A 24,505-nucleotide genomic window follows, 5' to 3' on the forward strand; every position below is an offset into this window, starting at 1 on the left:
GAATAAAACGAAACTGGTGCTGATCGCGAATCATCGGAAGGACATGACCGCTCGCTTCAGATTAAGAAGCCAACTACGAATGGCTTAGAGTGATGATAGACGCTGTACTACTTGAAGGCATTCAAAATTAGCACTTGGGATGAGTTCCATACTGCACTATACAATACCAGTCTGGGAAGCTGCATCCCATACTGGATACAATCCCCAAAGGATCAATGCGATTTATAGGAGAACAGTTCTAAGAGTCTACTGTACCTCCAAGGTTGTGTCAAACAATATAGCACCCAACATTGCTGGAATGATGCTGACCGTCGCCCGGTTCCTATGATCGAGACGTGAAAAATATCGAAACAGAAGAAACGTTGAGTAAGTAAGACAATGACAAGTCATCATCATCATCATTAACGGCGCAACAACCGGTATCCGGTCTAGGCCTGCCTTAATAAAGAACTCCAGACATCCCGGTTTTGCGCCGAGGTCCACCAATTCGATATCCCTAAAAGCTGTCTGGCGTCCTGGCCCACGCCATCGCTCCATCTTAGGCAGGGTCTGCCTCGTCTTCTTTTCCTACCATAGATATTGCCCTTATAGACTTTCCGGGTGGGATCATCTTCATCCATACGGATTAAGTGACCCGCCCACCGTAACCTATTGAGCCGGATTTTATCCACAACCGGACGGTCATGGTATCGCTCATAGATTTCGTCATTGTGTAGGCTACGGAATCGTCCATCCTCATGTAGGGGGCCAAAAATTCTTCGGAGGATTCTTCTCTCGAACGCAGCCAAGAGTTCGCAATTTTTCTTGCTAAGAACCCAAGTTTCCGAGGAATAGGAAGACAATGACAAGTGCTATCGAAAATTGCATTGAACTCACAGATTGATTCACAGCATAAAGGTTTGGACGCAGGGAAGACGTGAAGGGATTAATTATAATCGCGCCCAAATTTTTCATGCGACATTGAGGACAATACAGATACCGCACACTTGGAACACGGTCCTCTCTCGTTATAAATATAAGAAATTCTTGCGTACCAGGAAAACTGGAAGGTGATTCTATTGTTATGCATGTCGTTTTGTCTGGCTTATTTTTTAGTGAGAAAGAAAAACAAAAAAGAAAAGACTAAATTGAAATAATATAATATAATTTTTGATTATTCATATTCTGATATTTCGAGGAGCAGTTGTCCTCTCCCTCAGTGAGTTGTAGTCTGTTTAGTAGAAGACAATTATGAAAATTATAAGTGTGAAAGAAGAGGTGGTTAGAGCTGTATTGTTTCATGGATTCAACTTGGTATCACCTATGAAAATTTTGACGTTCTCCCTTCTCCCCCCGAGAAGTTGATATACTAAAGCACTTATTTCCCATATTATTCACAATACGATTGCTCAAAGGTTCTTATCATTCATTGGAATACTTTCCGATTAGATTGACATGTACGATTCAGCCTGTAAGTTACCGTCGCTAATACACTCAGCCACTATAGCGCACGATGTTAGGCTCAATGTGTGATATATGAGCTTCTCAGTGTGACGTCACACACCCCCAATTACCGGCAGTGGTCATGTGCAAGGGGTAATACAAAGCAAGCTTTCTTCTTAGTCCCCTAACTCGATGCGAAACTTTTATAAACTTTATACAAAATATACGCAAGTATATCAAAGAATCTTATATATGTAGCAAATATGGCTGCTAGTGTCATGTAGAGAATTGATGAATACCAACTACAAGCTTTACAGCTTCTCGAATTGGCGATTTTCAACTAAACCGAATAATTACTTTGCTTTTTCCACGGAGCAGACTTTAAAATTTCTTTTTCTAAATTGACTTAAATTTTGGCCACTTGAATTCGTGATAAATTAATACATAATAATCGTTTATCGTTATCGTTCGAGTTTTCGCTGCGTTAACATATACATTCCACAACATGTGAGATTCCATTTCAATTCCACCGGGAATTAGTACGACTAACAAGATACGAATTGCAAAAAATAGTCGGATTGTACATTTTAGTTGCGAGTAATGTTTTGGGAAGAAGTTCTGTGTTGAAAACGTTATATAATTCAAACATATGTATTATTTTGTCGAAAAATAAACTTTCCATTTTGATTAATCGTAGCGAATATGTTCAGTTATATTGCCAATACAGGATAAAAATACAGTGAAGAATTTCTCCAGCAAAAAGTGATATTGCGTTCTGAAGCGCCAGTTCCGTTTGAAATATGTGATGCGACTGTATTTTTGTTTAAATAGAAGAATGAATTCGAGTTTGAAGCTCCCTTACGAGGGTGCCTGCATACCAATGTCAATCAACGTGCTGGAAAATATGATGACCGAATGAAAAGGCGAAATGGGAAGAGAAGAAGCCAATGAAAATCTGCTCGAAAGCAATTTCGTATTCCTGTGATATTTCGTGAAACAATCAACGGTATGTCTCCATTAACAATGTAGGCATTCACTAAAAGCTATTCACCTGTTTTACCAAGCCCTCTGTATGTTACTTACCTATAGCTGATAGTAATCTGAGCGGATCGATGTTAGGCATAAGTCGATAGCGTTCAATCAGTTTCCCATTTCACAAGTTACTTCTCTGTAAGCCAATCGATTTGGAATTACGGAGTTCGTGGACCACCGCACAGATGGAATAGGGAAAGCAAAACCCTACTCTTCTAGTCTTTTCGCTACTACATATGTGTCCCCTTATATCTAAACACACAGTGCATATTTTTCCTATTTGCTTCTCTCAACCAGAGAATGACGTAAATTACGTCACGTTCAAATCGCGTTTATGTTCTGCAAATGCGACTAGGAAGATAGCAAAGGGAGTTATATACAAGGGGAGTAAGGTCACTTTTTGGTAGTTGATTTTCTATAGAAATGCAAAGATGAAAGCTTACAATTTAGACAAGCTTTGGAGTTTCCAAGTAGCATGTGTTGTGATAGGTAAAGTAAAAGTAGATAATCATTGATGTAAAACTTTCCATGTAGATGAGCTTTTGCTATGCATGTGTTTAAAATATCAAATAGAGAGAATATTAGTGTACGCTGTACGGATCAAAATCCTTCAAAATATTTTCCTGATAGTTTTATATGTAGCTACGACTCGGTCGAAATATCGCCACCAAAGGTTTTTTTTAAATTATGTGGCAAACACTACAGAGAATAAATACCTCTGTAGATATCGCTATTTCGGACACCAGGTGCATTCCTGTTCAATGAATTTACAATCTAACTTAACGTATGTGATGATCAGGATCAACATCTCTTCTCTAGCTGAACGTATTTATTACATTGACGGCCAACGTGGAACACTCCACATCTCTTAAATTTTACAATAGTGATTGTATAGAAAAAAGCCTCCCATCTGGGATTCAATTTCAAGTTGCGTTTCCGATAAAAAAAATTGTCCTTTCGACTCATTCTTATCCCACCGTGTAGTTTCTTGACCTATCCCAAGATTTAGCATTATTGGCTTTGTAATGGCATTTAAGCGATTACCTTCCAAAACATAGGCTCTGGTAGCTATACACTATAAAGTATTTCCCGTTCGAGATTCTTCGAGGTTTCATTTTTTGTTCCTTTGTAAATATCAATCCTTTAATTTTTTGTAATTTTGATACTTCGGAAATTCTTTTTCTTTACGGGGAGAAAATACGTTTTGCGATTCCATTTTGATTCAGTTTCGTACATGAGGTGGAGCTTCAACTGAATCAAAATGTTCTTTCACCGCGTGTTCCTCGTTTGAAAACCAACCCGATATCAATACAGAGGAACCAGCAGCAACTTTGCCGTTAATCATTTCTTCATTGAAATAAAAGGAGAAATCCATAGGACTCAACTGAGCTACATATATACTTATCCATCACCCCCACCCCCGGGAGTAGTTCTGGTTTTAGTTAGGTTTAAAAACTCGAAAGGGCCGTGCGAGAGATCTTGCACAAATCCTCTGTTTCAGTGCTTTGTTGCTAATTCTAATTCATTTAATTACAATATTTCATGCGCAGATATTTGGACACATGTTAAGCAATGGGCAATTTCTATTTGAACAAAAGAACGAGGAAGATAAAGAAAAAAGTGATGCTGTTAAGATCATAATCTGGTACGCTGAAAGAAATATAAAAGTACGGGAGCCCAATATCGAATTGATGAAGCGCGAGATTATCTATAATTTTCTTATATTGGGCAGTGAAAGCAGAGATTTTCAGTAGATGTTTCATGGGGTGAAATTCGTCTACATTTGAGGAAACGGCCAAAAATGGTATAAAAATTGGAACTGTGGATCAACACGGATATAGCAAATGACGTTTACGTTGAGTCGTTGGGGGATGGTCCTCATACACACAAAAAGGAGGTGTAAATTTTCAAAAGTCTACGCGATTCTCAGAAACTACCCGAACTACCGAAAAATCTTGAATAAGTCATAAAGATGCCTCCATATGAAATCTAGGCGTTAAAACGACCTCCATATCCATATCTGCTCAAATAATGTTCATAATAATATACTATTTTATATTTTGGAAGTTGAATTGAACTCCTCCCTCATGATACTAAGAAGTCTGGTGGAAATCTTACTATAATTTGTAAAATTATAGTAGATCAAAGCTGCTTGTTTTGCATAAATTAACCGCACCCAACTCGTACATAGAATGTCATACATTAAAGTGAACAATCTGACTTACCTACATTATGAGCTTTTAAAAATTGAATAACTATCGAAATTCGTTGACGTTGGGTCGCCGATGTTTTGAGTAAGTGAATGAAATTCAATTTTTAAAAAATTGGGAAAATTATATTTTTTAATTGATCTCCATAGTTCTAATTTGGGCCATAACTACATATGTTCTAAGCAAAACCAAATTCATGGTTGTATCAAAAACAAAATAGAAGTTAGATTAAATCTCAAAACAACAAGATATTGTTTCATCTCCGAGAAATAATAATTTTAACAACTGTAAAAGGTACTCTTTTTACAAGTTTAAAAGGTTATACCTGTTTGGAACATAAAAAAAAGTTTTTTTCAATATTTTCCTTTGAGTGAGTACCAATTGATTCAGTATCTCTTCAGTAACAAGAAAAAATTGTATTATTAACAATTTTTTTCAAAATGGCATTTCTACAAATACATGATTTTTTAAGGTCCTTCCCGGCGAGAACTCAATTGGATCACAAATCTGGAAGCTTAAAAAAAATCTCTTCATCAATTACCAAAATCCTGTGTACTTCACAAGACAATCAAATGAGAAAACTACAGTTAAATTTTCAAATCGACCGGGTAAAAATTCTTCGAATTCTAGTTAAAAGACTATAACTTTTCGAAATCAAAATAATATGGTCCACAAAATCTTTTTAACTTTCCTCTGCTTTCCCCATAACCATACAATTGCCCTTACATAGCCGTATCTTGCTCCTCTAGCTTTTTTCTGGGCAATGTAATGCTGTATCGTTCGCATCTCTTGGCCATAGTGAAAAATTTCGTAACAATAGGGTCAACAACTTTCCAGAGAATAAAGTCTGACAGCCAGACAATAAGTGAATCGTTTTTAATAAAATGCCTTTCTACAGAAAACCTTAGAAAGCCCTACGAAGCTTTTTGACCGTAAAATGGTAAAATAACATAAAAATTCTAATGGTTGTAGAACTTGCTGGTCTCAAGGGTAACGTAAGATTCATGGGTTTCATTTGCTTGCCGCAGAATAGACCGTGGTGTCCATCTAAATTATCTACATTTCCAACTTGTTATTACTTGCGGCGCCTACAGTGAAGGCCTACATTCGTCAAGTTTCATAAAAGCCAAACGGTGGAAAAAAACCCTATTCTGGTTCTAAAGTTCGTTTTCAATTTGCCAGATAAAGAAGACATCAGTCTCTCGCTTTGATTCATGGCTAAGCTTCATTGACTAACCTTATAGTTACACACTACAATATTTGCGAATGGACTTCCTTGACTCCAACATAGGATTAGGAAAGCAAAAATATATAGCGCAATATCGGAAAGTTTGAAGGGCATTGTACTATTATTAACAAAGTTAGAGTAGGTCAAAGTTGTCTATTTCGTGTGAATTTGCTGTCCCCTGTAGCATAAAATGTAAATACCACATTAAAGTGAATAGTCTGACATATGACCTATTAGTTACATACAAATGGAATCGTCTTGTAATGAACTATTCTCACAAATACACAAGACCTTTCATACCTGAAGCGCCGAGCTTCCGATTTCCGACTTGCTTTCTTTCTCCTTCCATTATGACATTATGACTCTTTGATCCAGATAAGCCTATCGCAAGTTTCTCTCGGAACAATCATCAACTGAGCTGAATATCATGAAATACTCGACTGTCCACTCTTTGTTCATATTGCCGTTTATTTATTTATTATTACAGGCCTAGCATCATATTTTGGAGATGTTATTCTATTTAGCTTAAGCTTATTTGATGTATAAAACAAAGATATTCTATTTTCGCATTTACATTTCATTGGAAGTTTATTTGAAGACTTTCCCAAGATTGCAGTGACTACAAATTGTTGCTCAATAAGTTATCAAGCAACAAAGATTAACTTAAAGAAAGTGAATAGAAGTCAGTTTTTCATGTGATTCTTCTACATTCACCGAGAATGTGAATGAAGAGCAACTGGCACTATGCAGCTTTCAGCGCTCGAATTTCAGTGGGTTCCTCCTCTCTGTACGTCATATCTCATACTTAGTAATGTAATAATGGAGGGGATGTTAAAGCTCGCCGCGATATTTAGCTTTATGCTGAGCTTCACAGTGAGCACATATTTTAGTTTCCACAGCAAAGTGTGTGTTTTCTGTGTTTGACCTTCAAAACGCGTGGCGGGAAAAAAATATATGGAGAGATTGATACAATATTTCTTCTTATTTTCTTAATTTCGATTTGTGCAGTGATACTCGCTATTTTCGTTTATATGGCTACAGAATCTGTGGAATCTTCAAGTGCGCCCCACTGCCAACACTTTAGTTGTTACTCAGTTCAGAGAAATTGTTGAAAATGAAATTCAGTGTATGAAATTTACCATTGGATTGCCTACAACAACGTTCATCTTGCTCGCCAACATGTTGAAGCTACAAAATAGTTACCGTGGCTCTTGTGATATTTCAGAACGAATAAAGGTTGTTCACTCATATGATATTTCCGGAAAATTGAAGCCTGACAAACTATCTTTCATTTGATTCGAATATACAAAGGACAAATCTAGTAAAGGCAACGGCCGAAGTGAGAAATAAGAAAAAAGTTGGCCCAATTACGCACAAAATCGATATTTACGAAAAAGGAATAAAGAACGAATATTCGTCTTCTAACAACACGAATCGCAATACGACATGATATTTGATTATAACAAAAATATCACCGAAGTGGATAAAGATGAATATTATTGCAAGAAAGTGGACAATAAAGAATGTTTGAGATATTCGGTTCCAAAGTCGTTCCCGGGTTGTAATCATGATTGAATGACGCGATTCCGTTTTGTTTATTTACTAACATTTAGCTGGGAAATAACGCCTCGCCTATTCAGTCGTTCGTGAATAATCGTGATTAACAACGATAAGGTAATATGATATCACTTAAGCAAAGTTTCCATATTACTTTGAATTCTGCCCTTTTACTTCTTGAAGCAGAAGCAAGTAACAGCAAAGAGTCTTATTGAGGAGGATCCAATGCGTACAAAACAGTCAACAGTGTTTTCAGTATTTCAAAATCATTCACGCAACCAATTCTTCCATTTTCGGTATACATTAACAGAAAGTTTGTATGTGTGCAGCTTGCAAAAATGCAAACGATAATATGGATGTAGAGGATAAGCGTTAGGATCTTTTCATAATTCCCTGGTTTGCGGCCATTAAAGTAACTACAGGATTACATTCATGGCTAAAAACTTATCTTGTTTTGCATTGGGAATCTGATACTTGACAGTACCCTGTTTCATTGGATATAGGGATTACGCAGGCTTTCCTTTGAGGCAACAAAACAATCCCTGTTATAAAATTTATATAACCTATACAATGAGTTGCTGAAAATCATTTAATAATTTTACAGAAAACCCCCAACGAATAGTAAAAGATACAACCAAAATAATAGATGCAAAATAAAGTAAATGGAAAAAGAAAGAGAAAAAGGAAAGAGTTAGAAAATTTGATTTAGTAGAGCAACGGAGTGCCCAAAATAGAGACTTCAATAAAATTAAGTTGATTGCCAGGCGTAGAAAAATTATTGTTAAGTTCTTTTGCCTGAACAATCTTTATACTACTTTCTTAATATACATATAATGTTTTCTGTTGCATATTTATCTGTAGTAGCAGTACAATTAGAAGGAACACGAACATATATTCCCTGAGCGGGTCAAGACCTCTAGGCGCTACTTTTCATGTGTATATTTTCGACAAAACTCAATTTGTTTTGTTGTTACTTTACGATACATTTCCAGATTCTATTTCATTAAAGCACTAAGTTGTCGCGATACAAGTTTGTAGTTCAAATCTCACTGGTGGCAAAGTGATTTTCAGCTGTGAATAAGTATCTGAGTAAAGTCAGGGGGGTCAGCAGCAGGCCATTGCCTTGTGTATCGTTCGATAGTCTTAAATCTCAAGCCTTGTCATTTCTCAAGGCGAGGGCCATTATATGGAAGCCTATAGTCTTCTGCACAGAAAATTATAACAAATTGAATTCTTCCTTTCTACCACTGCTATCACTTTTCAATTTTTGTGGTTAGTTCTATTATGGCTTGTGAAAATTTAAATTTTATTCATTGTAATTTTTTATACATCGATTTGATGTAGTTGGAAGGGAAAATATTGGTAGATAAATGGAGAAATAATTTCAACAGTAACTATCGTTTTGTTTCGCTAATGAATTTATTTTCATTACATATGCCCATATGTTGGCGAACCATTTGCCTCTTTCCTCGGTGCTGGATATTCATCCTAAGGGATAGGTGGTTCTCGAAATATCGACCTGCTCGTATATGTTCAAAATAAATTCCCTAGCAAACGACGGTTATAATTTCACTTATTTCTCTGATTGTTTTACCATTGGAAAAATCGTGTTATTGTTACTCGTAGACAATTTTATGCTTGAGAGCTATGACATCAATTTCTTTCACGTAAATTTGTGATTATTCCTGTTTAAGTGTATAAGGGGAATATACGATCATCATATTTCCTTGAAAAGTCCAATCGATCAACGGTCGGCGTCGAGTATATTCGGATAGAGTGTTTAGTAAATTCTAACCATACATTGGTCAAGAAAATGGTTCGAAATAGGTAATGATAGAGGGCGAGCATGCGATGAAAAACAATCTATGCCTAATAAAATGGAAAATATCCAAAAATGTTACGAAAAAAATTAAATTCCAGCATATCATTGATACGTTAATCGGGAATTATTGGCCAAAATTTTGATGTTGTCTGCCAATAACTTTTCAATGACATTTCAATTTCAAAATATAATCATTTTTGTTGTAAAAAACAACTTTGTCCTTTATTTTCAGATGGATTTAGTTATACCACCGGAGTTGGAAGACTTAATTTTATGCAGTTGTTGTCATTTACCATTTAATGAAACTGATGCACCACCAAAACTATTTTCATGTCGACACCATTTCTGTCTCAAGTGCGTTAATTCCATACTACTCAAAGGTACGGAATTGTATTGTGTCCATTGTTGGAAACGCACTGAGCTTCCGGGTCCTGATATGAAACCCGAAAACCTCCCAACGTACAATGCTATTTTATATCTATCACAAAATCTGAGCATGCTGAATTTGAAACCTAAGCCACCTGATAAGCAATCATCGGCAAATGCATCCTCATCATCGACATCGTCAGCTACGGTCACATCTAATAATCAACAACAAACAGGCCTTCAGACACCGAATAGTACGAAAACATCGAAAAAGGGGGAAAATTGTATAACACACGCTATGCCTAACGCTTTGTGGTGTACGAAATGCAACATTCTATTATGCAGAGCCTGTGCAGGTTCAGAGGAACATAGAAATCATATTATTAGAACGAAAGCCGAAGCGAAAAATTCCATACATGATGATATCGGAGCGGAACTGACAACAATGCAGAAGATCCTTAACGAGGTTCAGCATTTAGTATTGAAGCAAAGGGATTTTCTACTGAAGATTTTGGAGTCATGTACGGCGCTAAAAACACAAATCGAAACCGAATTGATAAACCATATACCTACTTTAGAGATTGCTGAAATGCGTGAGAGTTTAAGTAAAGCGAAACTTTGTATGGATATGCTCGAGCAGCAGTCTCCTGCCGAGGCATATAAATTATTTTCAACGTTAACTATCGAAAAACAACGTCTACAATCTAAGCACCAAGAAATGTACCTGCAATGTAAATTGGACGACCTAATTCGACATTATGGCGTCTTATTTGATTTCGATTTAATTAAACAAGCCCTGGCCACCCTACACACAAACGACACGTATAGCACAATCAATGGCATCGGTCATCACAACCCTATACTACTTTTAGCAAACTATTGCATATCGCAATTATATTCACGACACATACTCTCTTCTAAACATTCGCAGTTCTTAAATAATTGTAACAGTAATAGTTACCATCATATTTCAAACGTTTCCCAATCGCAACAGCAATCGCAGCCACCCCTACAACAGCAATCGCAGGCGCCACCCCAACAGCTTATTGTGGGATCAAATCATCAATCACCTTGTGAGGTAGTTGGTGCGAAAACCTATGCCGACATCACAAGTTCCCCAAAAGGAAATCAAACAGGCATGTATTTTGAGTATTTTTTCAGAGCTCATAATAAATTACAAAAGATACTAATTACACCTGAATCCAAATTTTAAAAATGAATGTCCAAGTGGAACGGAATCCTTTCGATCTAATCCACTTTGACTTTAACTGGAGCGGATTTTAAATAGTTCAATTCAACTATAATATAAAGTAATAAAAATTAATTAAAATATTAATTTTGAATTAAAAAATAAAATTTAATTAATTCTGAATATGTAATTTCGAAGTATTCCGAGCCCTAATAGAAATGTTAGAAAACAAACAAGTAACAAGCGAAGATGCATTCAAAAGTAATACGGTTACTATTTTTCTAGAGCTGAATGGAATGAACGTATCCACCATGGCCCTCATGCAGCACCAACTTCAACAACATTCCAACAATGTACAACAAAAGACTCAAATTGCAACGAGTGGCAGTTTGCAATCAGCGGCTCAAAGTACAGCCACTCTTATTTGCAATCCATCCGTTCGTGTCTACCCAATTTTCTATTTTAATATTGAAATGAACGGGTCACCATGTGGTCGCATTTTGATCGAAATCCGAAATGATGTTGCTCCGAAAATGGCGAAAAACTTCAGTGCCCTTTCGACAGGGGAACTTGGATTTGGCTACAAAGGTTGCCAGATTTTCCAATGCTGGGAAAACGAGAGTATAATCACGGGCGATTTTGAATTGAATAATGGTCGTGGCGGACGATCTGTTTTCGAGGAAAGTTTCTTTATGCCAGACGACACGAAAATTTTAGCAATACGAGGATCGGTGGGAATGCGTCGAAGTCAAAAACGTCATGACAATTTAGGTTTAGTTGGATCGCAATTCCGTATTATTTTAAGAGAAATGCGTGGTTTTACGGGTATATTTGCATTTGTGATCGAGGGTTTGGAGCTGGTTGAAAAAATTAGTCAAACTGGTGATTCGGCTGGGAAACCTCAAAGTAATATTGTGATTGCTAGTTGCGGTAAATTGCAATAAAAATATTGTTCATATTAGTCCTTTCTATTATACGATAATTACTATATCTTCCTAGAGTAAAATGTATTTTTATAATATTCACGCAGATTATTGTTTTTGCCTTTTACTGTTATTTTCCGGAAGACGAAATTTTAGAAAAATACCAAGTGGTTTTTATGAGGCTATTGAAATTTTTATCGGCTATGATCAATATATGAACAACTTTCTAATATTATTCACGAGATTCTCTGGTGGGACAACTTTGATCTGAACTTATATTCCAGACTGAAAGTAATATTTTAAAGCATTCGAGAAACTGCATTCAGATCATAGCTATGAAAGTACAAATTTCGGAATTAATGTAGGAAACGACTTTTCTGTTGAGGCTGGATGACAGGTAATGCACTTATTCTCAGATCACTAGATATGACCGAAAGGACAATTTTATTCACTTAACACAAAAATGAGAATGATTACAAATATGTAGTTGATTCCATGTAATGAAAAAAAAATTGCAAAAACAAATCGAAAAGATAGGTTGACGTATATAGTGAATTACCGACGAAAAATTCCCCCAAATCAAGAAAGAAATCTTAAACTGAGGTTTTTAAGTTTAAATATAAATTCAAGAAACAAGTCTAATTTTATGATATTGCTTTCACAGAAAATAAACTTCTCACTTCGATATTAGGAGTAATTTTCTGTGGAAATGCCCTAGCAAAGCGCTTACAAGGCAGCTTCGTAAATGACACCCAATAACATTCAATGGGCTAGTACTAGTCCCGATTTTCAAAGTAATTGGATTCCCTTGTTTTACAAATCTTATCTGCTTTCTAATTTGTTGCTTGAAATTGCAATATTCTGTTTAAATCGATCCAAGAGTTGGTAAAAATATAATAAAATATAATATAAATTAAACATGTTCTAGCCTTCCTATATATGATAGCAAAATATAAGAGATCTACTCTATATTTTTGTCGTTATATTTTGTTGTTAGAATTTATTGGAAAAAATCGGAAGCCTCAACCATTAAATGTCAGTAAATATCCTATTAAAATGTCGACTAATTTTATATTCACCGGTATATTTTGATTTTATGGTATGTGTACACATAAGTATGGCTTTCTCCTTTTATACACTTATGGGAACAAGAAAACGACATTGTAGTGAAGAAGCAGTTCTATCTATCTATCTATATACACTAATTCTTCTCTTGGGAATATACAGAATGCAAAAGATATTTTTTCTATGATTAACATCTTCTACTATTTACTGGGAAACAAGGTAGATGATAGTGATTTCGGAAAAAAGTAGATATATTTGAGAATATAAAACCAAAGTGAGTTGATAAAAAAAGAACGAGCATAAATCGCAATTTTACAAACTTCCATTATTCACGCAATAGACATGTTTTTAGGAAATGTAAATTATTTATTGTATTCTTAGATTCAGTAACAATTGATTTTGGAAAATTTCAAAGTGCTACTACTAGTGGCCCACATTTTATCATGAATATAATTTCAGCAAAAATATTGAATTTCATGAAAACCGAATAATAGAAATCCTTTTCACACGATATACGATAAAATGCGAGAAACTCTTACAAAATATTGTAACTCGAATTTTTTAAATAATGATTAGGTATTACTATTCGAATATAGAAAATTGAAAAAACAAGGCTACGCAAGTTGACGCTAATGTACCTGTTAGATGGAAGTAAATGTATAAAATGCTGAAACTATCGATGAAATTACAGAGTTTATGTCATAAGTACTCTAGCGAAAAAAGGTTTTCAACCTAATATACATATACACGTATCAAATAAACTATGATATATTAACCTATGCTCGTTAGTTTACCCCTTAACCACCAATATAACATGGTTGTCGAATGAATATATTGAAAGACTACATTTCCACAAAAATCAAACTATCAAGAGAAGCAGAACATTCTGCTGTTACATAAACCGTGCGGTATACAGTGGGGTGACTTTGTCTGCATGATATCTCAAAAGTTTTAACGTTCAAATGTTGAATATAGAAGTCTATTAATTAAGAAATTATCGTTGAAATAGTAAAAAGGGTTTTGAAACCGGCTCTTGCTTTGTTATTTGATGGCTGAAGCAATTTTACTCTAATGTAAGGACACATTAGAAACAGTTTAAGCAGCTGAATTTCATGCATCAAATAACGTACCAAATATGAAAGGTTGAAAAAACAAATCATTTACCTTTCGAGTTCCAATAAATTGCACATATACACAACACCTACATTTAAAAAAAACTTATGAGGGATTCTATGTGGCATGATATTGTATGTTGTTTGTATTTCAGTAACGGTAAAAATATATTTTCGGATTGGCATACCGTAGTCCTGACGGTATATTACCCTTATATTCGGATTATGTAGAAAATAAAAAAAATATTTCAAAATACAAACAGAAAATATAATTGATTCTGAACGTGAAAGCCGGCGAATAATCAAATAAACTGAAACGCTATTATCTTGATTTTAAACGAGGTTAGAGAAGTTTCGAATATTTAAAATTAGTATTAAGTCAATGTTAAAAGAAATTGATGTATATACGTGCTATGATTGCAATTGTGACCGCTTTCGTAGGATGCTTATTGTTAAAAAAGGAAATATTTTTTAAACAAATATTTACTAAACGCAATTAAATATTCTAGACTCAATTCATAATAATATTGTAACTGTTGCCATTAATATGATTGATTGAAATCATATATCTCGTTTGAATATATACCGAAATAAAACGAATCGTAAATTCTTTTCGCACGGGGGAATCGAATATAAATGTATCTATTTCAATAATATGCCAATGTATATAATCAATACTTTCACTTTCTCTATGTGTGGGCGTGACGTAAACACAAAGTGGAACGAGTAGAAAGCCGTTCCAATATCTAAATGTCGAAGTAAATTAGAGGAATAGAATCGAAATAAGCAACTCCGCATGTAATCAATTATCCATACTCATAAAACATTACACTACATTCTTCAGTTAAAAAATCAACCTCCCCAACCGCAACAACTTCGTTCGTTATATTTCTATTTTATTTCGACTTTTTATCGGTAATTGCAACGGGTTATCTCATAAAAAGGCTTGTGATGTTGGATTGCTAGATATAAATGCGTAAAAAGATGTCTCATATTTTTTAAAAATTTTCGAAGTAGTTTCTATCGAATATTTCAATAGTCTATATAAACGAGAACCAATATCTAAAATAAAACGGCAGTAGGATTTAAAATAGAAGAATTTAATATATCAGTTTCTATATTTTAAAAAAGCGAATACACAACGGGGAAATGTAGCACGCGAATACGACGATTTGGAGATTATCATGTATTTGAAAGTACGAAGGAATGTCATTTTACTCATACTGTCAAATATGTCGGTTTCATTTCGCTCCAAGAGAATATCGATCTAATCAATTTGATTTAGTATAAAAACTACAGCTATTCTAAAGTCGAAAAAAAAAACTAGCAAATTCATTATATTTTAATCAAATGAAACAAAAATTATCAATGTCCGAAATTATATATGTCTCATTTACAAAATTAGTTGAAAGAATAAAAAAATTCTCCACGTGTTGATGGCTTTTATTTGCAAAGTAGTGCAGATATTAATGGACATATAACTTGATAAATAAAATCGAACATAGAATATTTTTTGTGTATTTGCCTTCTAAATTCTGAAAAAGTTCCAGGATTTACCACTATACGTCGCTCTTGGTGATTTCATTTGAATTTCTCTCTTGTCTTGCATTTGAATTAATTCTAAAAATTATTTCCTGACATCCGAAATTTACATAATATATTAATTATCATGAATATTTTCGAATGCAAATTAAAACCAGTCGGGAAACCAGAAACTGCACGTTTCAGTTATGAAAGGTTTTGCGTGTTTCTTATACAAAACATTTGAGCAGACATTTGTCCAATTAGTACCTAGCACGTAATGTATGTACTTATATTATGTCAGAATAGCCACTTTCGCGTGCTACCGACATTCAAAGTCTTAAAATTTGCATTGAGGTGACTAATTTGGTCTATTATAACTTTGTTAGTAATAGTGTAGTTTTCACCAAATTTGGCAGAGTCATGCTTTATATTATAACTCAACATTTTAAGATTCTAAGATGAACTTAGGGGTCGAACAAATTTGTGAAGTTTATGGACCCGATACTGTAACGATTCCCACAACACAGCGTTGTTTGATCGATTTCGTTCTGGTGGATGTCGACGATTCACCCCGTACTGGTAGGCCAATCGTCGTAGAAACCGATAAAATTGTCGAAATCATCCAAGTAGACCGGCATGTAAGCATTCGCTCGATTGGCCTGGAACTGGGTATAGACCTTAAAATCGTTTGGAACCATTTGCAGAAGATTGGATTCCGAAAGAAGCTGAATGTGTGAGTGCCACACAAATTGACGCAAAAAAACCTCTTGAACCGAATCAACGCCTGCGACGCACTGCTGAAACGGAACGAATGCGACCAATTTTTGAAGCGAATAGTAACTGGTGATGAAAAGTGGATCCCGTAGGACAACTTCAAGCGAAAAAGATCGTGGTCGAAGCGCGGCGAGCCGGCCCAATCTATCGCCAAGCGCGGATTGACGGCCAGGAAGGTTTTGCTGTGTGTTTGGTGAGATTGGAAGGGAATCATCCACTATGAGCTGCTCAACTAGGGCCAGACCCTCAATTTGGTACTCTAGTGTGAGCAACTCGACCGTTTCAAGCAGGCGATTCAGCAGAAGCGGCCAGAATTGGTCAATAGGAATGGTGTTGTGTTCCACCAGGACAACGCTCGGCCTCACACATCTTTGATGACCCGCCAGAAGCTACGGAAGCTCGAATGGGATGTCCCACCGTATATTTCGGACCTGGCACCAAGTGATTATCGTCTCTTCCGGTCTATGCAAAACGCGCTTGATGCTACTAAGTTGGCCTCAAAAGAGGCTTGCGAAAACTGGCTGTCTGAGTTTTTTGCAAATAAGGAGGGGGGGTTTCATAAGGAGGGGATAATGAACTTGCCTTCTAAACGGCAACAAATTTTCGAACAAAACGGCGCATATTTAAATCGGATAATTCTAAGTATGTTAAATAAAGTGTCAAATTTCGACCACAAATACGACATTTCAACAAATATCGGTATTCCGGAGCCTAGGCACCATGATTTTTTTTCAGATTTTCCGGTTGTGTAGGTTCTGAGAATGAGCAAGTAAAAGACATTTCTCCTTTCTAGCCTTACCCCCTATGTCAGAACTGAGACCAGTACTAATTGAGATCTTTCAATTGATACACCACATGATTATATTCGATAAACAAATTTTACACACCTCTTTTTGCATTTATGCCCCTCCTTAAATTCCACTTAGAACGATGCTACTCACTGTATGCGTGGGTGTTCACGGTTCCCATCGTCCAAACAAATTTGGTGTTAATCGGTATAACCGTTTCTGAGAAAAATACGTGACAGACAGCCAGTAAACCGATTTCAATCAGGTTTTGTTTTACACGGGGTTTCTGATCAATTTCCAAAAATTGGTAATATATAATTAGTAACTTTGTTCGAGTAGATATCGAAATGGGACATATTCTGATGCCTAGATTTCATATAGGCGTAACATCTTAATTTTTCCGAGTTTTTAGGTTCGGTAGTTTCCGTAAATGATCTCTGTCTCATTTAGGTGTCCACATTTTGACACCTTACTCGCGCATTTTATAATTTACGTTAAAATCTAATATCTGTTTCGGAAAATACTAATCGAGATCTTTCATTTGAAAAAATATACATCCCTCTTTTGCATGTATGGGGAGCTTTAAACCCCTTTAAACTCCACCTAAATTTATGTCACTCATTGTATGCGTGGGATATTCATTGATGTGCAGCAAATTGACTTAGATATGGTAGTTCTAGTCAATAGCAATTCGGGAAACCCGAAGCTGAACGCTTCGGGTATAAAAGGTTTTGTTGATTTTTTATTACACGTTTAATATACCGGATATTCAATTCGGTGTGGTATTGTGATTTTATGTGTATGGAGTTGTAATGTAGCGTAAAAGGCAGAAATCTTGACCTCATATAATTTTTTGAACAAAACCTTAAAAAGCTTCTGGAAGACCTTTGATTTGGTTCACATTTCTTCTGTTTTCGTACCGTAGTATTACAAAAATCTTCATTCAGCAACGCCTTACACCAGCGCAAATAAAACAAAGAATGACTGTTGTTTACAGTAACCCTGATCCTTTGTATTCAACAACAAAAACTTTTCCAACTTTTATTGGGAATTGGAATCGTTAGAAACTGACCCACATGAAGGAAAATATTCAATTAGTGGAAAATATTATGCTGAGTGATCGTCAACCAAAAGAAAGGTAAATTGCAGTACAGACTGCAAGCAAGGTGAAAAGATCCTTGTCCGACGCTACAAAACAGGCGAGAATCGAGGAATGAATGGCAGGGGGAGGATGATAATCGAAAAGACAGTTGTATGGTGCAGGCATTGAAGATTATATGTAAGCCGAATTTATCTATATTTTTTCAATACTTAAAACTGCTCTGAAGTGGCAGGGGCAGCAGCCCTATCGTCTGAATCAATACCAAGTTGCTGAGGCGAACTTCCATGTGGTGGCACCGGGAAACAGTGCATTCACATTGACTTGCTGATCGTGCAGCATTGGATATACGCCTTGAAGTGTATTAGAGTACATAATTCAAAATCGTAACGATTTGACTCAGATATTCATTCACAGCTGAGTCGACTGATATGTCTTGCAGTTATCATACAAATCTCTCCACCATCAGTGAGATTTTAATCGCACTTTATATTAGATGGCTTAATTTTTATTGACAATTTTCAAGCGTTTTTTTGCTTTTTTTTTTCCATTTTTTTTATTTGAAAACGCACTATTTTATTTAAAACAAATCCTACATAAAGTCAAAGCTGTTATGATACCTAATCGATTTGTTTCAGTACTGCATCTTTGAAATAGTTGCCGTTATGGGTCCGGCCATCGGCATTCCTCAGGGTTCAGATCTTTCTGCATCCGAATCCTTCAATAGGCGGATGACCGCATTCTTTATACATCACTCGTGGTGAAGCTCGTTTGAATTTATTTACCGTTATTTCAACTTTCCTTAATTTCCGACAAATACAAGAAACATGAGAATGTGGAGTGACATCAGAAATTTGTCACTCAAAATCCCTACTGTGAAAGAAGTCACATGCCTCGGGGTGATATTGAATTCCCGTCTCTTTCACGTCCCTCATACAACGAAGACACTAAACTGCGCAACTGGTATCCAATCCCAAAATACAATATCCCTACTTCCATAAAAATTAAGCTGTTTTGATATAAGCAGCTTATCTGACCATTCCTTATTTTCTGGTCCGATAGCTGCCCATCCCAAATGGAACAACTTCACCTAAAATAGTGCAGGATCTTTCGCCACAGCGCCAACAAACGAAGACCGTTCCAAATACATTTACAACCTGATGCTCTACGAGTCCTGCCAAACTCCATGCATTGATGCCTTCCTTGCCCATCATGCCCTTAACTTCCTGGTTAAATGTCAATCCCACTCCAACCCCTCTTGTTTCCAAGGCCATGCGGATCGAAATCCTTGAAGATAATCTTCTTCGGGCTCATCTGTTTCCCCAGATCCTCTTATGCCTCTAATCACAAACCGGTAGTCTTGTACACTGGCAATTACTCCAACTCCCAATTTTTTAAACATTCCCATCGCTAGCGCCCCTCCTAGCTTTTGATCCCCATCCCTCCCCCGCATGTCACTCGTGTTCCCCCCTTCCTGTTGTGTTGTTAAAATCGGTTTACTGTCTATTATATGTCCTTCTATTTGTCCGTCACATGCATTTTTCTCGGAAACCGCTACACTTCTTGAAGTGATATTTGATGAAAGTACATAGACTATAAAATTCCTTTCATAGAATGCAACGCGCTATTTTGCTGTTCGTTGATATATATTGATATATATATATATAGCGGACCTGAGGCACGCCATGCCACAATACCTAAGTCAACATCCTCTCTTTCAAGCAGAGATGTATACAATAAACTTCTATGTCAGGAAGAATCTACGGAGGAAGTGCAAACGTGCATTTCTCTAAACCAGATTTAAATTGATGTGCAAATAACAGCAAAACCTCCAAATCCTGCCAAAAATAAGATAATGTTGAAATGGACAGAGGAACAATGAAAGAGCAGATGAATTTGCATTCGGAATCGGGAAAAGCCGCAACGGTAACAATCATGTGTGATTAGAAGCTCTAGCAATTAGGCTAGACATCGGTGAGCTGTAGGAATAGTAAATTAAAATTGCAGGATGAACGACGGACAAAATAACCGCCACCTTGAAATTGAGCAAACTAAAAACGAAAAGACTTGATAGATTAATAAGCGGACGCTATCCTCTGCGAAAACGTAACAGACGATGAGGTCTGTTCGTCTATAATGAAGACACTATGTAAACACACTAAATAAAAGAATGAAATATTGCCCAGCAAAAATGAAACACTAAATAAAGATGAAATATTACCCAGCAAAATGAAGTGGAAAATTCTGCCACCGACGCTACGCGCGCCGTGGTGGTTTTAGGAAAAGCTGAAACTCCACAATGTGGTAGATTTAATAGATCATATCATCAGTTTCTTCGATGCAATGGAAGAACTCTGTGATATGGAAATTCAAATCTTCTCTTAGTAGTGATATTTCGTGCACCAACACCACCAACCACCACGATACCGAAAGCGGAGGTTTTACGAACGAAGACAATAGAAGAGTACGATGGTCCGTGAACGTTGGTTGCGACAAAAAGGCGGATTCTATATTTGTTAACAAGTATTCTGGACAAAGGAAGATATGCAGGGTGGACCCCTAAGCTATCGGTGAGAGCGGCAAAATGCAGCAACTTCGGCCATAAAGCGGAAGAGGTAAATCTTCACAAGAAAGCAGTTGAGAGGGAAAATTAGTCAACTACTCCTTTCTAGAAAAAAGTTTCCGATAGCGGCGAGGCTTAACGTCTCTGGGGCAATTGTTTTTCTTAGATTGATGTGTCAAAAAAAAACAACATTGAATCTGACTAAAAACTTAACTATCGCAAACGACGCAAATTAGCTTTGGTTCAAAAATGTATCTCAGGACATATTTACTAGCGGTTGAAAAGATCTCAGGTCATGACCGCAAAGCGCTGTTCCAGGAAACAGGAGCGGGTGTGCTGAGAACAAGAAGTGAAGTGAAAGTGAAGGCAATGTGTATTTTACATGCGAGCGTGTAGCATTTGGGTTAGCTCCTCAATCCAAAGCGATCCGACTTGGAACTTCTACCGAGGTTCAAACTGTACTGGATAATGCCAAATGGCTTTTGTTTTAGGCAAACTCATCACTACAAGTTTTGGACAAAGATCATAAAAACTGTTCGATACTTTCATAAACGGCCATTCCTCCTCTAAATGGCAAAACAACCCACTAGTTATGAAACGAAACGGCAGTTAACGTATCAAATTTTCAAATGTTCAAAGGTAAAGTTTATTTCTTTGAGAGCCTGGACGAGGAAAACTGGTCCAAAGTGGCAAAGAGGGGATTGTTTAGTGTAGAACAAGCAATCAAATGGAGACAGAGAACCAAGAAGGTACTGCAGAGCATTGTAATATTTAAGGATGATAGCGAATTGAAAAAAATAGCTAAAGATATAATTTGTGAGTTTCAGGAGGGCAAGAATGTATGCTTGTTGAACAATAAGAATGACTTTAAACAGGCTAGTAAGGATTATTATCAGAAGTTTAGCGAAAGCCTTAGATCCTTGGTATTTTCCATTGGCACTACGGAAGAATTTCTTTAAGGATTCAGGATGAGCGATTGCAATCTCGTAGTGACTTCGTTGGTTTCCGGGAATAAGTTCTCGAAGAATGAAAACATTATCCTCCGAAGAGGCAATGATCAAAATGTGAAACGAAGTTTAAGTGTCCAGCAGTCGGAAAGCTGCCATATCGTGAACTAGAAGAAGTACCCACGCAGTTGTCTACGAAGCCATTTCATTTAGTGCATCATATCTTCTGAAATATTAGATTCATAATAGCGTGGAACATTGAAAAGCTGCAAAATAGTGTTACGCTACATGAGTGGGACGAGTGATACCGAACTTACTTACGTAAGCAACTTCGAACTTATTACTATAATTTGTCCATACTGATTGAGGTCGTTTTCAACTGAGCAGAAGGTTTTCTGCACTGCAAAGAAGAAAGTGCCGGTTTTTATCATTTAAAAATATTGCAATCATCAGAAACGGTAGTTGCTTTAAGGAGAGTTCCGATCAATCAAAACTTTAATAATATACTATTATTAAGTCTCCTTGATTAGATGTCGGCGCAGGGTACATTCTGAAGCCTAGTTTTCTAATAAGCACAATATAATGATTTTTTTCAGATGAGCGGCTTCCGAAAATGAGTCCCACCTCCCCTATTTTGCAATTATCAAAACTAGGACCAGCCCTTGAAAGAATTCAATGCCCCCCTTTTCCGTGTATGGTTAGACTACCTTAGATTTTGTTTTATAGAAAATCTTAATAATTAATTCAAGGCAATTTGCATCTTCTTCTTGTTTTTCCTCAGCCTTTGTCCCGTTCACAAGCGCGGTCGGTTCGTCGTAATCGATTTTGACATTTGGCTCTATCAAATGCCTGATCAGGAGGCAATCTCGAGGTTTTTAAATCCCCATCCAGCGTATCAAGCCGCCATTGTTTCGGTCTGCCTTTTGGTCGCTTACCATCGACTTCGATGTTCAGACCAATCTTGACAAGTGAACTCTCGTTAGCGTGAATTGCGTGACCATACCTTCGAAGACACTTCTCTCGCAATTTTTCCACAGTCGGTGCAACCCGATAACCATAGCGGATATCCTCAATTCGGATGTGATCAAAACGTGTCACACCACTAGTCCAACGCAACATCTTCGCCTTCGTTTCCGCAAGACGCCGTTCATTGTCTTTTATAGTTGGCCAACACTCAGAAACATAGAGGGCGACAGGACGGAGGACATTGCGGGAAATTTCAGATTTGAGACGTTCGTTGATAAATCGATCATAAAGAACACCAGTTGTGGAACGCCACTTCATCCAGGTTGCGTTGATGCGTGAAGCAATTTCATAACGCAGTTCTCCATTGGCAATTTGCATGTTAATATTAATCGTTTATTTTTTCAGATAATATTATTGCTAACCAACCGATATTTGCTAACAAGTTTTCTGCAATGTACAGTGCTCTCTACACGATCGATTGAGTATTGTGGAGGGAAGGTTTTAATATAGCCGTAAAACGAAATAGTATATTACAGCCAGAATTCAGTAGAAAGAATAATCATAATCATTGGCGCAGCAATCCGTTGGATTAGGGCCTTGTAGTGTCTTAGAACACTTCATTCAAGACCGTAGCTGTACACTACAGAATTACAGTACCCTATAGAAGGCAATGTGGTCCACAATAAAATGATTAAACTCATTCCATTTGAATGTGTTTGACTAGTTGCTTATTGAAATGCGTTCGCAGAAAATTCCTGAAGATTCTAGTTTGTTGGAAATTTTATCTCTATTATATCCTTCGTACTAAAGCTCACAATTCATTTGTGAAACATCTTGATCCGAGTAGTACCAGTTCGTTTTTGGATCAATATACTGAATACTTATTTACTTTTTGCACGGTTATTGTGTGCTTATCCAACACCTTTACAAGGAAGAAAAGCTGTTGTGTTGCTTTCCAAATTTGATTTTTTGATACGTTAATAGCGAAATTTCAAAGTATTTAGATATTTCTCATGTATATAAATAGAGTTTCCACTTACCTTATAATAAACATCAGGAACGAATTGCTTATCAGTTGATTCACGAACATATCCTAACTCTGGAACATCTTTTGTTGGAACTAAGCAATTATCTCTTACCAACGCCATACATTGTGCGGATACTGAATATCCTTCCATTTTGATCTGTTTTTCAGCATCTCCTGCATCATTGAAATAACACATTTTTTCATAGTTTCTTATAATTTCGATTTTTTATCGGGGAATACAAAAGTAGCTAAGTGACGTTTTCTCAATTACCAAACTAAACTCTTACTGCGTTACGACTTAGAAAACTCCCACTGGATTTTCCTATGTCTCAAAAGATATCTGCTTTACGTTCATAAAGTTAGCACTTTAATGGTCACTCATTCATGTTTTGCATTTACCCGACACTATATACAAATGACCATGTTACCTGTGACGCAGACAGTAACGAATTTCGATCCCAAAATCCCTCTTGGCGACTGCTTACAGACATTTGGATATTTATTTTGCAAATATCCAGCCATTATACATTCTTGTGCTGTTAGGAAATGTGTTTCAATTCCTCTGACGTGTTTTACGTTGCCTGAAGAATCTTCTTCGCCTATTAAATCGGTAAAAATCCATCCAACCTGTAATATTATATCTTCTAGAAAAGTTTCTATATCTATATTTCTTTATATTTACTCTTTTCAAGCCTAAAGCTCTTGCCAAGGCATCGACCTCAGCTTCATGCTCATCATCTAGAAGTTTAATCGAATCACGAGTGCTTTCTTGTGGCGGTTCATAAATAGCTGCAACTCGAGCACGAATGCCTGTAAATTAAAATATAATTTATTTTGAGTATGACGATAATGTAAGTTGAATTGGGGTATTACAGGTAGTCGTAAGTAACT

General features: G+C 36.4%; 2 protein-coding genes across 3 annotated transcripts in view; one reads left to right on the top strand and one right to left on the bottom strand.

Annotated features, from left to right (window-relative positions):
- Positions 1-24,505, bottom strand: part of LOC119660569 (nuclear protein localization protein 4 homolog) — a 52,377-nt gene that overhangs the window by 18,614 nt on the left and 9,258 nt on the right. Inside the window, exons 6-8 of the mRNA XM_038069220.1 lie at positions 24,297-24,424; positions 24,043-24,241; positions 23,628-23,788 (exon numbers count right to left, since the gene is read on the bottom strand). Of these exons, the coding sequence (XP_037925148.1) occupies positions 23,628-23,788; positions 24,043-24,241; positions 24,297-24,424 (488 nt within the window). The remainder of the gene's footprint in view (positions 1-23,627; positions 23,789-24,042; positions 24,242-24,296; positions 24,425-24,505) is intronic.
- LOC119660568 lies at positions 1,684-15,359 on the top strand. 2 transcript variants are annotated; one of them, XM_038069218.1, is made up of 3 exons: positions 1,684-2,428; positions 9,504-10,773; positions 11,112-15,359. In XM_038069218.1, exons 2-3 carry the CDS (start codon positions 9,504-9,506, stop codon positions 11,768-11,770), a joined length of 1,929 nt encoding a protein of 642 aa, XP_037925146.1. In that variant the 5' UTR covers positions 1,684-2,428; the 3' UTR covers positions 11,771-15,359. The 2 variants fall into 2 exon arrangements, with proteins under 2 accessions (XP_037925146.1, XP_037925147.1); XM_038069219.1 differs by lacking the exon at positions 1,684-2,428 and adding an exon at positions 6,783-7,566.

Source organism: Hermetia illucens, chromosome 6 (genome assembly GCF_905115235.1).
Source record: "Hermetia illucens chromosome 6, iHerIll2.2.curated.20191125, whole genome shotgun sequence".
NCBI classification, from domain to species: domain Eukaryota; kingdom Metazoa; phylum Arthropoda; class Insecta; order Diptera; family Stratiomyidae; genus Hermetia; species Hermetia illucens.